Source organism: Acanthopagrus latus, chromosome 17 (genome assembly GCF_904848185.1).
Source record: "Acanthopagrus latus isolate v.2019 chromosome 17, fAcaLat1.1, whole genome shotgun sequence".
Lineage (NCBI taxonomy): Eukaryota > Metazoa > Chordata > Actinopteri > Spariformes > Sparidae > Acanthopagrus > Acanthopagrus latus.
Window position 1 is genome coordinate 17,946,092 of NC_051055.1, and position 13,477 is coordinate 17,959,568.

Here is a 13,477-nt window from a genome sequence, read left to right on the forward strand (position 1 = left end):
AAGTTTAGGAAACAAATTGAGTGTTGTTTGATTTGTGCGTCCATGAAACATATTAAATGCATAAATGTGCGTGTGTGTGTGTATCTATATGTGTGTGTGTGTGTGTGTATAGTTTAAATCCTAATTACATGTTTATTTTGTGATCTGCAACAAGGATCACATGTTATATCTGCTCCATACTGATACAACAAACTAACAAAATACATTTTTTATCATGTTTTATTTACAATTTCGCAATGTCAAGTGATGTATAAAGGACATATAAAACAATGCAGAGAAAATTAAAAGTAGACACACATGCACATCAGAAAGCCTCACGTGTTTTCTCTCTTTTTTTTCGTGTGTGTAATCTGCTGTAAGTGCAATGTTGGACGAGGATGACGAGTGTGTTGAAGGTGAATTCTGTGTGTTGAAGGCATTAAAGAGACAGTTGGAGGTGAAATACAGATTGTGAGTTTGACCCGACCAATCTCCTAAAAGCTTTGGATAGACTTAATTAACGGATGATGTCCGTTTTTTTCTGTGCACATGCGCACAGCCGGGCGGCCAGAGACAAGGAGACCTTCATCCGGCTGCTAAATGAGAAATTGATCTCTGACTTTTTAAAATGATTGCTTGGTCGAAATGACGTGCTTGACGTTGCCTCTTTCTCTGGTACCTGTGTGTGCTGAATGTATTTTTAGGTGCATGTGATGACTTAACGTCTTTCAATAAATGTTAGAGGATTATCAGGATTTTCACAGGATTGTCTGCTCAAGCGCACTCTTATCTGAGACATCTTAATCACTGCAGGTTGTGGTCAAGTCTTAGTCATTGTTCCACAGATAAAATCCTTACAGTAGGTGACCTTTAAGTTTTGCTGTGTGTGTGGGGGGGAATCTCTCGCATGATTGGATGACCTTTTGTTTCACATTATCCTCCACCCCTCCTAAGCACATATGCCAAATACAGCAGTCAGGCCAGCGGAGGAGTCTGTCCAAAACTGCACCTTGTAGGAGTGCATTACAGTTATTATTCTGACAAATGCTCCAATAATACCATAACCCCCCCGTGGACAAGCACAGAAATGGCTTATCTATCACACTGATTGCTGAGGAGGAGTTGAATTCAGATGCATTATTCCTTTCAGTAATGAATAAAACAACAGAAACTGGTTCTGATCTGTGCTCTTCTCTCTCCCCCCTCTCCCCTCCTCTGACTCTTTTTTCAGTGGGATGTTTTTCGATGGCAATCACACCTACATGATTGAACCTGGAGGACAGGGCAGCAGAGATGTAAGTACTCTAATGTACATGAAAATGTAACTACAGGTGCCGATGTGAGCTTCTCACAATTAACTAATTGATTAAATTATTTCTCTTCGCCTGGCTGCCTCCCATGTCATGTTGAATTGAACCCTGATCAGTTATATCGGTGGTTCCCAACCTTTTCCCCACACAGCTGCCCACTGCCCGACATCTTCCATATGTGTTCTTGATGTTAAACTGGATGTAATGTAGCACAACAGGGTTACAAAACCCCTCACCAAAAGGAAAAGAAAGTAAAACAAACAACAGCCAAAAACAACACAAATGTACAGCGACAGATGCTAAGAATACCACAAAAGGATAATAAAACATTGTGGGATAAAATAAAATGAGTAAGAGTAAAAAGATAAAACCCAGCAACCTATTTAAGAGTTCATGAATGTCGTTCTATAAAAGAAGGGTTGAAGAGATGTTTTTATCATGAATCAAACAAAAAGGCCAAACATTTGCCAGGACTTGATGCTTTTCCTTGTAATGTTGGTTATTAAACCTAAAGGAGACTTAGTATCTAAAAATTCTTGAAAGTCTACAGAAGACGCTGCTCCTGATACATATCAGTAGTAGTATATGTTATAACGATATACACAAAATAAGACATATAAGGAAGTCAGCTCAGGCTTTGGGAAAGAGATTTACATATTTCAGCTTTTTTTAGAATGAGCAACTAACTGATTAATCAAAACAAACAAAAAAATGACAGGTTAGTTAACAATGTAAACAATTGTTAATTGTAGCCAATTTTGGGTGTTTGTTTTTCTTCCAAACTAATTCCTTTTTTTTTTTTATCAAATCCTGAGCACTACTTTACTTAAAATCTTTAAATACACCTCCCAGCAGCTGCAGAAGTACCCCCCCCTGTGGCAGGAAGTCGATGCCCTATAGAACAGTGTGTGCAGCAGAAAGAGTGAGAAAGAGTTTTTCCTGGTGTTACAGGATTCACACAGGGGTCAGTTATTGTCCTGAGAGGTGATTGACACAAAACCCGATTCAGTTACAGATCACATACCAGTCGCTGCCACCCTGAGCGCGGCTCGCGGGTCTCAGGACAGGGAGATTTGCAGGATTACAAAGCCTGCAGACAGCAGAAAAGCCTACAGCCAATTAGATAATAACAATTACGGGCATTATAGAAAAGACAGATCTGAGATTGTCTAAAGACGCTTTTGAGCATGAGAGCGAAAGAACAAGCAGCTGATACTGTGCGTGTGTGTGTGTCCTTTCTGCTCTAATTAAAACGTCCAGAAGAAGTGTGCGACTGGTGTTAATCAGTGAGGGACAAGAAGGAGACATGATAAGAGAGGTCAGGGATTTGTGTTTGTGTTTGTGTCCATACGTGTGTGTGTGTGTGTGTGTGTGTGTGTGTGTGTGTGTGTGTGTGTGTGTGTGTGTGTGTGTGTGTGTGTTCTTGTGTGAAAGTGTGTATGTGCACCTGGAAAGCAAAGCGACTTGAGATCCTTCCCCGTATGACAGCTTTAGCTCCTCTCCTGGTGTTGAAGGAGAGGAAATAAGGAGGATGGGCTGAAAAGAGGAGCATGGACTGAGGATTAAATGGTTAAGGAGGAGGCGGATACACAGACGGAGATGGAGCAACAAAATAGCATGAAATGCAAAATTGTTTTGTATTTAAGAGTAATAAGATAGCTTGTTATTGTATTTTTTGCAGGGAAACTTTGAAAACAAGAGGCTAATTGGCTTGAAATGGAAGTTGCCATACAATTATGAAAGAGGAGAGGAAATCCAAAGTTAATGAAAGCAAAAGAATATTCTGAATTATTGATAAAAGAGCAAAAATGAGAGACAACGATGCTTCAAGCCCTCTAGGTTTATTTCGCTGTTGTCAAAGCTCTCTCCTCCCTTCAACATCTTCTTTACTCCCTCCTTTTCTGGCATCTTCCTCGTCTCCCCTCTGCATCCATCATTCCTCTCCATGTTTTCTGGAGGGACTGAATTATTCAAGCGATGAGAGAGACAGAGAGAGAGAGAGAGAGAGAGAGAGAGAGAGAGAGAGAGAGAGAGAGAGAGAGAGAGAGATCGTAACTCTGAATATTGCTGCAGCGCACGTCCTCAGAGATACAGTATCTGACTCTGTAGCCCTTTTTTGGATCATTCACACAGACACAGTGACGTAAAATGCACATAAAAATTCGAAGAGGCTCTCTTCCTGTTTAGTTTTTATTCGAGTGGAGGGAAGAGCCCAAACACTGCTGATAAATCTGATAAACTGACAAAACCTCTAGTCACTCGGTGGCTCAGTTGCCTTGTGGGTAATCCAGGTAATGCAATGATCAAAATCAATAAAGAAGAATCAGAGATATTGCCTGTTTTATTCTGAACATTCTTCTCCCTTCTCAAAACCTGGTGTCTACATTACCCAAAATGCAACTTAGGGATAGGGCTAGCTCCACCTTGATCAGCTGATGCTCAAAATGCTCATTCATGCTCAATGATCACTGTTAGAATTATTAATGTATATAAAACTATATATATATATATATATATATATATATATATATATATATATATATATATATATATATATATATATATATGTACTCATATATGTACTCACATTACATTGCCTAATGATTACTTTTACTTGGACAAATTTTGCTAACGCTGTTACCTTAACATAAACTGGCAAAAATCAAGTATTTTGACTTTATGTATCATTATGAGATAAATGTTATTACATAATATGATGGCTATAGAATAAGGACACCGCCTGTGTTTACTATAAACCTCGCCTTCACTGTGCAGCGTTGTCTGCCACCGGACACGAAATCTTCTGGGAAAATGAGGGCTGACTGGTGATCCAGTCCGACTGGCAGCCTGGCACCATCTCTGTCTGCTTTCACGTCTTAATTATAGCCAAAATGAATAAATAAACTCATGTGTTGTCCCGTTTTGTTATCTGTGACTCTGAAAACTGGAAAACTGAAATCGTCCAGCTGTCTCTGTGACAGCAGTGCCGACAGAGCCATCACTTAGTGTCTGTTTCCACCTTAGGTAACATTTTGAATGCAGGAATTTAACTCACATTGGACACATTGGCTGTCCCCTGACATTGTGAATACTTTATTTTTTAGATTCGATTTTTATTTCCACTTGCACAGATACAGGTCAGTGCAGGTACACTGGAATATTTGTGTCTCTCTGAGTCAGCTTATAATAACATATAATAAATACACACCAACGTGTAGAAAAATATACACTTGATACATAAAGTACACCCTATGAATTATATACATTTACAATAATGATAATAATAAAATACTAAGATATTACACAGAATGGAACTAATGAAATATCACACAAGTGACTCTGTATGACAAGATACTGTACACTTTGCAGATCGTAACTGGGCTTAAATATCTTCTTTTTGTCAAATATTTGGCATGCAGCCTCTTTGGCAGTGTTGCTTTTGGCTTGTCAGGTGGGAGAATCCTGTCTGCATAACAATGCCTTGTACGGCGCTGCCCCCGAGCCGCCGGTGGCTGTCAGTCTGTCAGCACTGAGCTGTGGTTGTGTGCTCCCCGTGGGCGGTGGTCCTCACTGACTGTCTCGTCCCCTCTGCATCTCTGGGCTCCTCTCGGTGTATCTCTTTCTCCATTTCACTCTCAGTCTGTGTCTATTTGAGAGTCTTCTTTGGTCTGCAGGTCGTCACGCCGACACTCAGCTGCCAGCTGCTGTAAAAACCTGATTGGTCTTCATGTATCGTTTACACACACCTACAGATTATAGTGTGTTAAAGGTTGTACGCTTAGTCATGTTCTTGTTACAGCCTGAAACAGCTGCATACATAACACTCTTTGGTTAGAACGGTATTTAATGCAGAAGCTTCGTGTCCTCTGTTGAACCAATATTTGTAGCTGTTATGATCTAGTTCAAAGTGATGGAAAAAGACGCGGGGGGACAGGGTGTGTGCTGAGATCGAGAGTCGGCAGGACTCCTGTCGACCATATGGTAAAGCCCATCTGCCCTTCCTCCGCCAAGGCAGAAAAAGTTATGCAGGACATTAGCTAAGTGTGTCCTGAACAAGCTGCTCTTGTCACCTTCTGAGGCTGAACTGGTCTCAAAATGTCTCCTCGCGTTATGTAAAAAGGCGTGTGAACAAGCAGACTACAGTTGCGAGCGACGCAGAGCGCCAAAATTAAAGTTCACAGGCTAAGAACGTGATGTACCCGGGCGTTACGTGGCTGATAAATCTTGCACTTCTTCAGTAAGTGTCTGCGTGAGCGCGTGCGTGCAGACGACTCGGAGTGAGGATGTGAGATGCTGGCTTGCATATGCAGAAAACACCATATGTTAGGCCCTCTTGTTGTTCTGGACACCTTTCCAACCCCACCTGCACCTCAGGGCCTCTGCGGTTCCGTCCTGACAGCTCTTTCTGTTCGCTTTCAGGGAGGAACAAGACAACATGTTGTGTTTTGTTGATGGTGCAGTGACCATGAGTTCAGTTCTGCAGCAGCTATGAAGGCCAAAGAACAAAGACGCAGCAGTTTTTTTTTCTGCTTTGCATTTTTTCTCATCGTTACATATTTTATCGTGAATGAACAAGTGATCACTTCATTGATTAGTGGATTGACAGAACCTTAATCACAATCCTTGATTAATTGCTTAGATCATTTATCAAGAAATAAGACGTGTCCTTACTTGATAAGAATTCTGAGCAGGATTTCAGCATTTTAGGTTTAGTTCATTGGCCCTTTTTTTTTAAAACAAGTAAAGTTAGATAGTCAACAAAAGTAAGATACATGTGCAGGCAAGGCAGAAACCTATTATAGGCGTTATCTAAAAAAAACTCACCTCAGCCAAAGAGAGGAAAAAAAAAACAAAAACAAAACACACAAACGTAGTTGGGGACCCTTGCACTGGGTTAAATATTATCACCAGTCATCCTCTGAGGACCATTATTGTCTGTCTCCTTCTGACAGTTGTTATTTCAGTCTGGACCGAAGTGGTGGTTCAGACCTATTTTTCCATTCATGTGACTAAAAATGACTTTTCTCTGATGCCATCTTCTCAAATGTGAGGATTTGCAGTTTTTCCTCTGTTTCAAAATGATTTAAATATGAATATTTATCGGAGACTAATAGCGTCTGTGTAAAATATTCCCATTCGATCCTAACTGGTTTGTGTTGTAACGACTGCGGTTGTCACATCCCGTGTGGCGACCTGCAGTTATAGGATGAGGAGAGGAGGTTGAGAGGGTAACAGAGGAAGAGGGGGTTGGGAGTGGAGGGGGTGAAGAAGAGGGTGTGATGATGGGGGTGGTGGCAGGCTGCAGGGTGGGGGTGTTTGCACAAGGTGCCAAGAGGAGGATTTCTTAAACCAGAATGAACTGGGAGTGCAGCTCAGTGATGGGATTAAGAAGACGGGGGTCTCCCTGTGGCCTGAAGCCAACCTCATATTGCTGAACCTGGACCAGTTCATTCACACATGCATAGAGGGAGAGAGAGAGAGGGTGAGACGCGTGTTACCCCTCCCTGCTTTATATTCATGAGCCAGCAGTCTGTGTCTGAGGTACCATCACCCTTGGCAACCCAGGCTCCCCCCCCCACACAATTTCTTTGTAGCACAACATATGAAAGCCATCTGTGTTAAGACCCCCAAATCTCCATCCATACACACTCCCTGCCGAGTCTATATGCTGGTGGTGATGATCTGGGGAACAAAGAAGACGCTGGTCAAGAAAAAGCTTTACTACAACAGCTAATTCAGGAGCAACCCCTCCGATAATGACGGATGGTGCATGTGCTACACACAGTACAAAAACAGACACATGTCAGACACTTCCATTAAAGTCTTATTAATCATCAGCTGCTAAACTCCCAGTCAACATGAAAGTGTCACATCAAAGACAGAGTTGGCTCCAATTATGACTGCTGCTATTTAGGCTGGTGGCTGTTAATTCAGATGCTAGGTCCATGAGGACTACATCAAAGATAAGACAAAACACTGGAGCGCTAAAAGACTCGTTTTAATAGAGTGCTCACTATTCTTAATTGGGTCTGGGATCTCTCCAGAGCCCACGAGGTGATAACTTCAATATCGACGCACGGAGCGGATCACAGTTCGGGCCAAAAGTTTTATATTCTCAGAGATGTTTTAAAGTGCAAAGCAGAGGAGTTTTGTTTTGGTCACATATTACAGTGTGTTCATCATTTAGGTAATTTACAAACTCCGTTATCTGTTTCTTGCTCCACCAATAGAATTTTTTAGGCTAATTTGTCTTAAAATATTTGGGTTTTAGAGTGTCAGTCGGACAAAACAAACTGTTTGAAGACCATCTTAGACTCTGGACAGTCTTTGTTATTGACTATTTTTAATGTACATATTGACCCTAAAAAGCAGTTTTTATACCAGGTAGATTATCCTAAACATTAATTTTATTCTTAATCCTCATAAAAGGAGTACAGGAAAATTACCTTGAATTGTGAGAGCCATTTTTAAAAAAACATTTTCTGGTACTTTATAGGATAAATAATTGATTAATCCAAAATGTTTCCAACAGAGGACTATAATGAACATAAAGATTAGCTGACCGCATTTCATTTTCACTGAAAAATATAAACGGGTAATGATGGTGAGATTTTTTTCCAGGGCCTGTACCAAACAAGCAGGCTCCTTTACATCTGGAAATGATGATATACAGGCTTACAGAGCATCTCTGTATGACCGCAGTGCTTCTTTTATGATTTACTGTGACACATTTGATCTTTATCATAAAAAATTGCATCTGTGACTTAGATATTGCCATTGGCCATACTCTGTATCAATAATATTTTGATATTTCTTCAGCCCTAGTTACCGGCCCATGTCTTGGCTTTTGCATCACTGTAAATATTTTCCACTACATGACACCTTTAGGTCTATTCATCACATACAGATTGAACAGGTCTACAGCCTGACTGCTTCACTCACAGGTCAAAGCTGACAGCTGCACAAATAAAGCTCCTATCATAAACTTACACAGGAATGTGATTTGTATACAATAAAGTGTGAATACAACTACCAGCTGATGCAGTTGTGCAGTATTATAGAAATTTTGAATTGTTCCGTAGAACAGTAAGCGGCAGGGAGCAGCAGATGAACACCAGTAAAAACATAAAACAACCCTTAAGAGTGTAACCTTTTGTCGGAAGTCACCTAAAGGCACAGTCCACGATGCAAATGTAAGACAATGCAGGACAAGCTATGTGGTGTAAATGTGGCCTCAGTATCACTGGTACAGACTATCACTGACTTAATGAACAACTTTAATATCCCTCACTGAAACAAGTCATCATCAGGGAGAAGAAAGGGAGCTGTAACATGTTTATGACCTCACAGGTCAATGATTTTATCCAGCAATTTATCAATTAAACTGTTACAAACTCTGTATTTCCATTTGACAGATGTGATGTTGCTTTATATTTTTTGCTGCAGTTGCACATTATCAAGTAATTTCAAGCTGTTAAATTGTCCCTATTGTTACACCAAGACATAGACAGGCACACACAGATGCATTGCGATTTATGTTTTAATAAAAATAAAAAATAATGCCAGCGTAGGAAAAAAAAAAACATTTCATTGACCTCAACATTGTAGAATAACGATAATAATGATTTACACATTAGATATTTGAAGACATATTGATCAGTGCTCATTATGCAAAACTTAAAAAAGGCGAGATTTAAGCTGTCCATTACATTTGGCTTAATCACAAGTATTACCACTGAACAACCTTACAACATTACCATTCTAAAGAAGTTGGCATAAGTTTGAATCATCTGCATTCTCATTCCTGATATTTCTTTGTGTTTTTAACATTAGCAAATGTCTTAGTTCCATCTTTTTTTGACAAAACACTTATTAAAAGCACATGTTACAATAAAGGATTAAGTAATATGTTAGAAAATACTCAAGGCTAATAAAGTCAGTGAACAAAGGCAATGTAAACTGGCACAGTATTCACAGAATTAGTGCATTAAAAACATTAACAGCTGCTCTTCACGGGGCACTGCGACATTAAAACAATACAATAACAACTTGTGTTACACATACAGGTTAGTGATTCATTCAGAACAACAGCATTTTTAAGTTGATGACAGCCAGTGTTAAGTTCAGTAGTGATAACAGAAGACCTGCGTACTTTACGCGTTACACAAGCAAAAGTGACTTAAGGATAAATGTAATGTGTCCGACATAAACAAATGTAACAGAAATAAACTGATTTACTTGACTAGCTGTCAGAAAGGCCTTCTTTAATCCAAAGTTAAAAGTGATTATTTACATTGAATCACATTCCAAATGCTGGTAACTATTTTCTCTTCACTGTCAGGTTGGTCCGTTGGCCACTGAAGCAAGTTAGGAGCTAATGTTTAATGGTCCTACTCTGCTGGTAAAAAAAGTAAAAAAAGCTAGTCTGTTGAGGTGTCCTTCAGTAGTTTGGCTCTATTTTCTTCCCTTTCAACAAGTGAATACAGTGTTTTTGCATCAATGCTTTAGTGATCTTCGTTTAGGAGAAAATCTCATCCTTCATATAGCATCTCCGGGCTCTCGGCTTCTATAATCTGCAATTTGCAGACCTGGACTGACTGACTGAATTCTTGAACCTATCACTCTATGCGCTGTAAATAGCTCTCACATTATTAACTTTCATCTATCATACTCTATTAGTGTTGTGATGCCTTCATGTGCTGAGGATATCAGCTTCCCTTCTCTTACTGTCCCTGTGTCAGCACAGGAATGTCGATCTCTATGGCAGACATCCGTGAGCGGCTGGAGTAGCGGTGGCCTGCGTAGGTGGATGTGTAGCCCTGAGAGGGAGCGTAGCTCTGTGAGGGAGCATAACTTTGTGAGGGTGCATAGCTGTAGGCCTGGGTCCCTCCCACCTCTGAACCGTACCCGTCTGGAGCAGACATCTGAGACATGTATACCTGTGGTGGTGCAGGGGCGACCACACTTTGTGCATAGCCCTGGACGGGCAAATACGGCTGGGTGTCGATCACTGTGGGGGGATAGGTCTGTGGTGGGAAGGGCTGAGGACCATAAACTGGGGAAGGAGGATATCCGTTGGCGGTGAGCGGCTGGGCGGACAGAGAGGTAGGCATGGAGGGCAGAGGCAACCAGAAGGGTGAAGGCAGCTTTTTACACATACAGTACCACATTAACATCAGCAGGGAGGCGAGCATCAGTCCTCCAGAGCAGCCAATAGAAACATACACAGCAAAGCCGTCAGAGAAGATGTTGTCATATCTGATGTTCAGTTCCTTGGTGCGAAAGAGGAACCACACGGAGGGCGCGATGGCGATGGCTCCTCCGAGGAACAAAAACATCGCTGCCACCAGGTGACAGCCCGCGCTGTTTACCAGGAATTTGAGGGTCTTAATGTCTGGTTCAGGCTTGTCTGAGCAGCAGCAGGTCTTACACATTCCTGCCATGCACAGCAGCAAGGCCAGAGAGCCGAGCAGCAGGCCTATAGGCAGACAGAACTGCAGGAGCCGCAGATCCAGCAGGTCCACCTTAGAGTACCACTAAAAATACAAGAAGACAGGATTTCTGTGAGAACAGTTTAGGATATTGAATAAAAAAGCAAAAGAAAGAGAGTGCATATATTTAAAAGTGATACCTCTGAATCATAGTAGTAACATCCTGAATAGCCATCCTGCTTCACACATTTAGCCCACAGCCCATCATACACGCTGATATTCTTGGCATTGCGATTGAAGGTGACGAGTCTTGTTATACGCCACTGTGGGATTAACGCTGCCACAGCAATCCCTCCCACAGAGACAATTGCAATGATGAAGGCAAAAGCATTGGTAGCATGGATGTCCCGGCACGACATGGTGGGTGCCGACAGGAACTAAGGCCACGAGGAGAGCTCCTGTTTTAACAGATGAAGAAAGGAAGTCAGACAGAAAGAAGTGACTGGTGGAAATGCAGTGGAAAGCAATGGGGTCATATATTAAATCTAATCTCTGTTCACGTAACTCCTGATTATAAGAAAACAGGCATGGTTATACAAGTTTCTCCAAATGGCCCCATTGCAATTGAAGTACGCTAACTGTGCCACAGACTGACCTAGCTATGGGCAACCCCCCTGTATTTATATTCACCACAGCGTAGTTGACCCAATATCTGCTGTCCCCGAGAAACAATGCTCTCATTTCATTAGCAAACAAAGTGAGAATGACTCCGGGGCTGAGCTTGCACGGCATGAGTGTCTATACTGCAGTGCATTACATAGTCTGTGCAGCTAAACAATGAGCAATTGAATTACAGTAGTATGCTTGGGGGGCTCTTAACGTGACAGAGTGCTGCAGCGGCTGATAGTGGTTCTAAGTGAAGTTTACTGTGGGAAGCTGCCATAAACTATTTTATCATCACATTTAGCTGTTCACGATTTGTTGTATTTAGACGTGAGCCAACAAACTAACTTGTGAAACAAAATGTAGCCCCTCAGCTTTGAACAAATTCAAAGAGACAAGCTCAGAACAGCCCTGTTGTGGGTGCTCTTCACTGGTCATCAGACAGATCTGAAGTTGACTTAAGGTTTAATGCTTGTCTGTGGAGCACTTAATGGGCTGGCTTAATGGGAGGAGGCTGCATCCAGAGCCAAAGTAGCACACAATCTGATTTTTTATTATTATTTTTTAAATTTCAGCCCAGTAATTGGTCTATCCATATCCCATACTATCTAAAGTGAAGCCTCACAAATATAAATAATGATAATAAAATGATAATATTTTAAGTATATCCTAGTTCTAAATTAAAGGTGAGCAGGTTTTTGCAGTAAGGGCCCCATCAAGTCTCTCATTTGTCCAGCGACAAACAGAGATATGGCTTGTCAGTTTGTACAGCACTTTGTTATTCGTCCCTATTTCAATACAGTCATCAGACAATATGTGACTTAAGACATCAGCAGAGGTTAATGATGACTGCATCAACACAGCAATACTGGCAGACAATACGCTGACTGAGATGGAAATATATACTTATTAATATTTAACAGTTTTACATAATAACCGAATGATAATAATAGGTATTTAGGAAGCTGTCATATCCAACAGCTTTCCAGATGACGTTAGCCTGCCAGGTTAATTAGCTAGCTAACATCGCTCTGTTAGCCCGTTGGTTTGTTAAACACCAAGCGTTAATGATAGCTGCATGTATATTTTTTAGCTGATTAAACACATTTCTTTCGCTGCCAGCTATCATCAACATTATGAAGATACGAACAAGAACGGTGCGGTTATTGTGAGCTGACTAACCACTTACATTAGCCACAAAGCTAGCTAACTGATAGCTAAAAAAGTTAGCATGACAACAACCTGTTGCGCCCCGAATTCCTCAATGTGAAGCTCAAACACGATACATACATTAAACACAGACTACGGTACCTTATATAATCAGCAGTTAAATCAAGTTTAGATCGATGGGGGAGGCATTTCAGCTTGGTATTTCTTGACACAGATGGACCTTAATCACACCAGCGCCTTCTCGATGAAGTACAGTAGAGTGAGGCGAAAACAGGATGCATGAGGTATTTCCTCCCTCAGCGTTGTCTCGCAGGTGGTTCGCGCATGCGTCGTCGATATCTTTGTTCATCAAAATGAGTGTTTTTCCCGAAATGATTCCTCACACTCACACACACACACACACACACACACACGGCATTAAGACTGTAGAGATGATAAGATTAGATTGTATATTATGAGTAGAATAATGTGAATAGATAAACAGAGAGAAATAATATTGCCCTGAAATAGATTAATAATATGGGAATATATCTCTAAGATGTAATTTGCTTATCATATGAATTAGTCTGCTTCTAATATTAACATTTGTTATAAAAGAAACCATATGTGGTTCTGTCCAATTATTTGTCTGATAATTCTCTTGGGTAGTCCTTGTCGCTCTGAGTTTGACAGATGTAAACACAGAGGCCCCCCTGGGTATGTCTGTGAGTACAATATTAGCAAAATTGACAGTCCGATAAGATTAAAAGAGGCCTACAGGTCATCAATATGGATTAGACAGAATCAAACAAGCTCCATGGACATGTAATGTCATTTCCAGATGCTTTACCTCAGGTGAACTTGAACGCAGCTGCTCAACTCCCATCTGTACCTCAGACACTCGGCTGCAATCTGTGATTGATTTGCTCTTTTTGTGTCTTTCAG

General features: G+C 41.0%; 2 protein-coding genes across 4 annotated transcripts in view; one reads left to right on the forward strand and one right to left on the reverse strand.

The window, feature by feature from the left end:
- Positions 1–13,477, forward strand: part of adam22 (ADAM metallopeptidase domain 22) — a 61,889-nt gene that overhangs the window by 29,589 nt on the left and 18,823 nt on the right. For both annotated transcript variants that reach the window (XM_037074378.1, XM_037074379.1), the window contains exon 6: positions 1,211–1,274. In XM_037074378.1, coding sequence (XP_036930273.1) covers positions 1,211–1,274 — 64 coding nt within the window. The remainder of the gene's footprint in view (positions 1–1,210; positions 1,275–13,477) is intronic.
- Positions 8,812–12,880, reverse strand: cldn12 (claudin 12). 2 transcript variants are annotated; one of them, XM_037074382.1, is made up of 3 exons: positions 12,774–12,880; positions 10,921–11,178; positions 8,812–10,825 (listed from the first exon to the last, which is right to left on the reverse strand). In XM_037074382.1, exons 2-3 carry the CDS (start codon positions 11,137–11,139, stop codon positions 10,013–10,015), a joined length of 1,032 nt encoding a protein of 343 aa, XP_036930277.1. In that variant the 5' UTR covers positions 11,140–11,178; positions 12,774–12,880; the 3' UTR covers positions 8,812–10,012. The 2 variants fall into 2 exon arrangements, with proteins under 2 accessions (XP_036930277.1, XP_036930276.1); XM_037074381.1 differs by having other exon boundaries at positions 12,695–12,849.

Excerpts from the sequence above, each read along its gene's own strand:
- cldn12 (XM_037074382.1), bottom strand. The coding sequence starts at position 11,139 with ATGTCGTGCCGGGACATCCATGCTACCAATGCTTTTGCCTTCATCATT. Across the intron at positions 10,826-10,920 it reads GTTACTACTATGATTCAGAG|TGGTACTCTAAGGTGGACCT; the intron begins GTATCACTTTTA and ends TTGTATTTTTAG.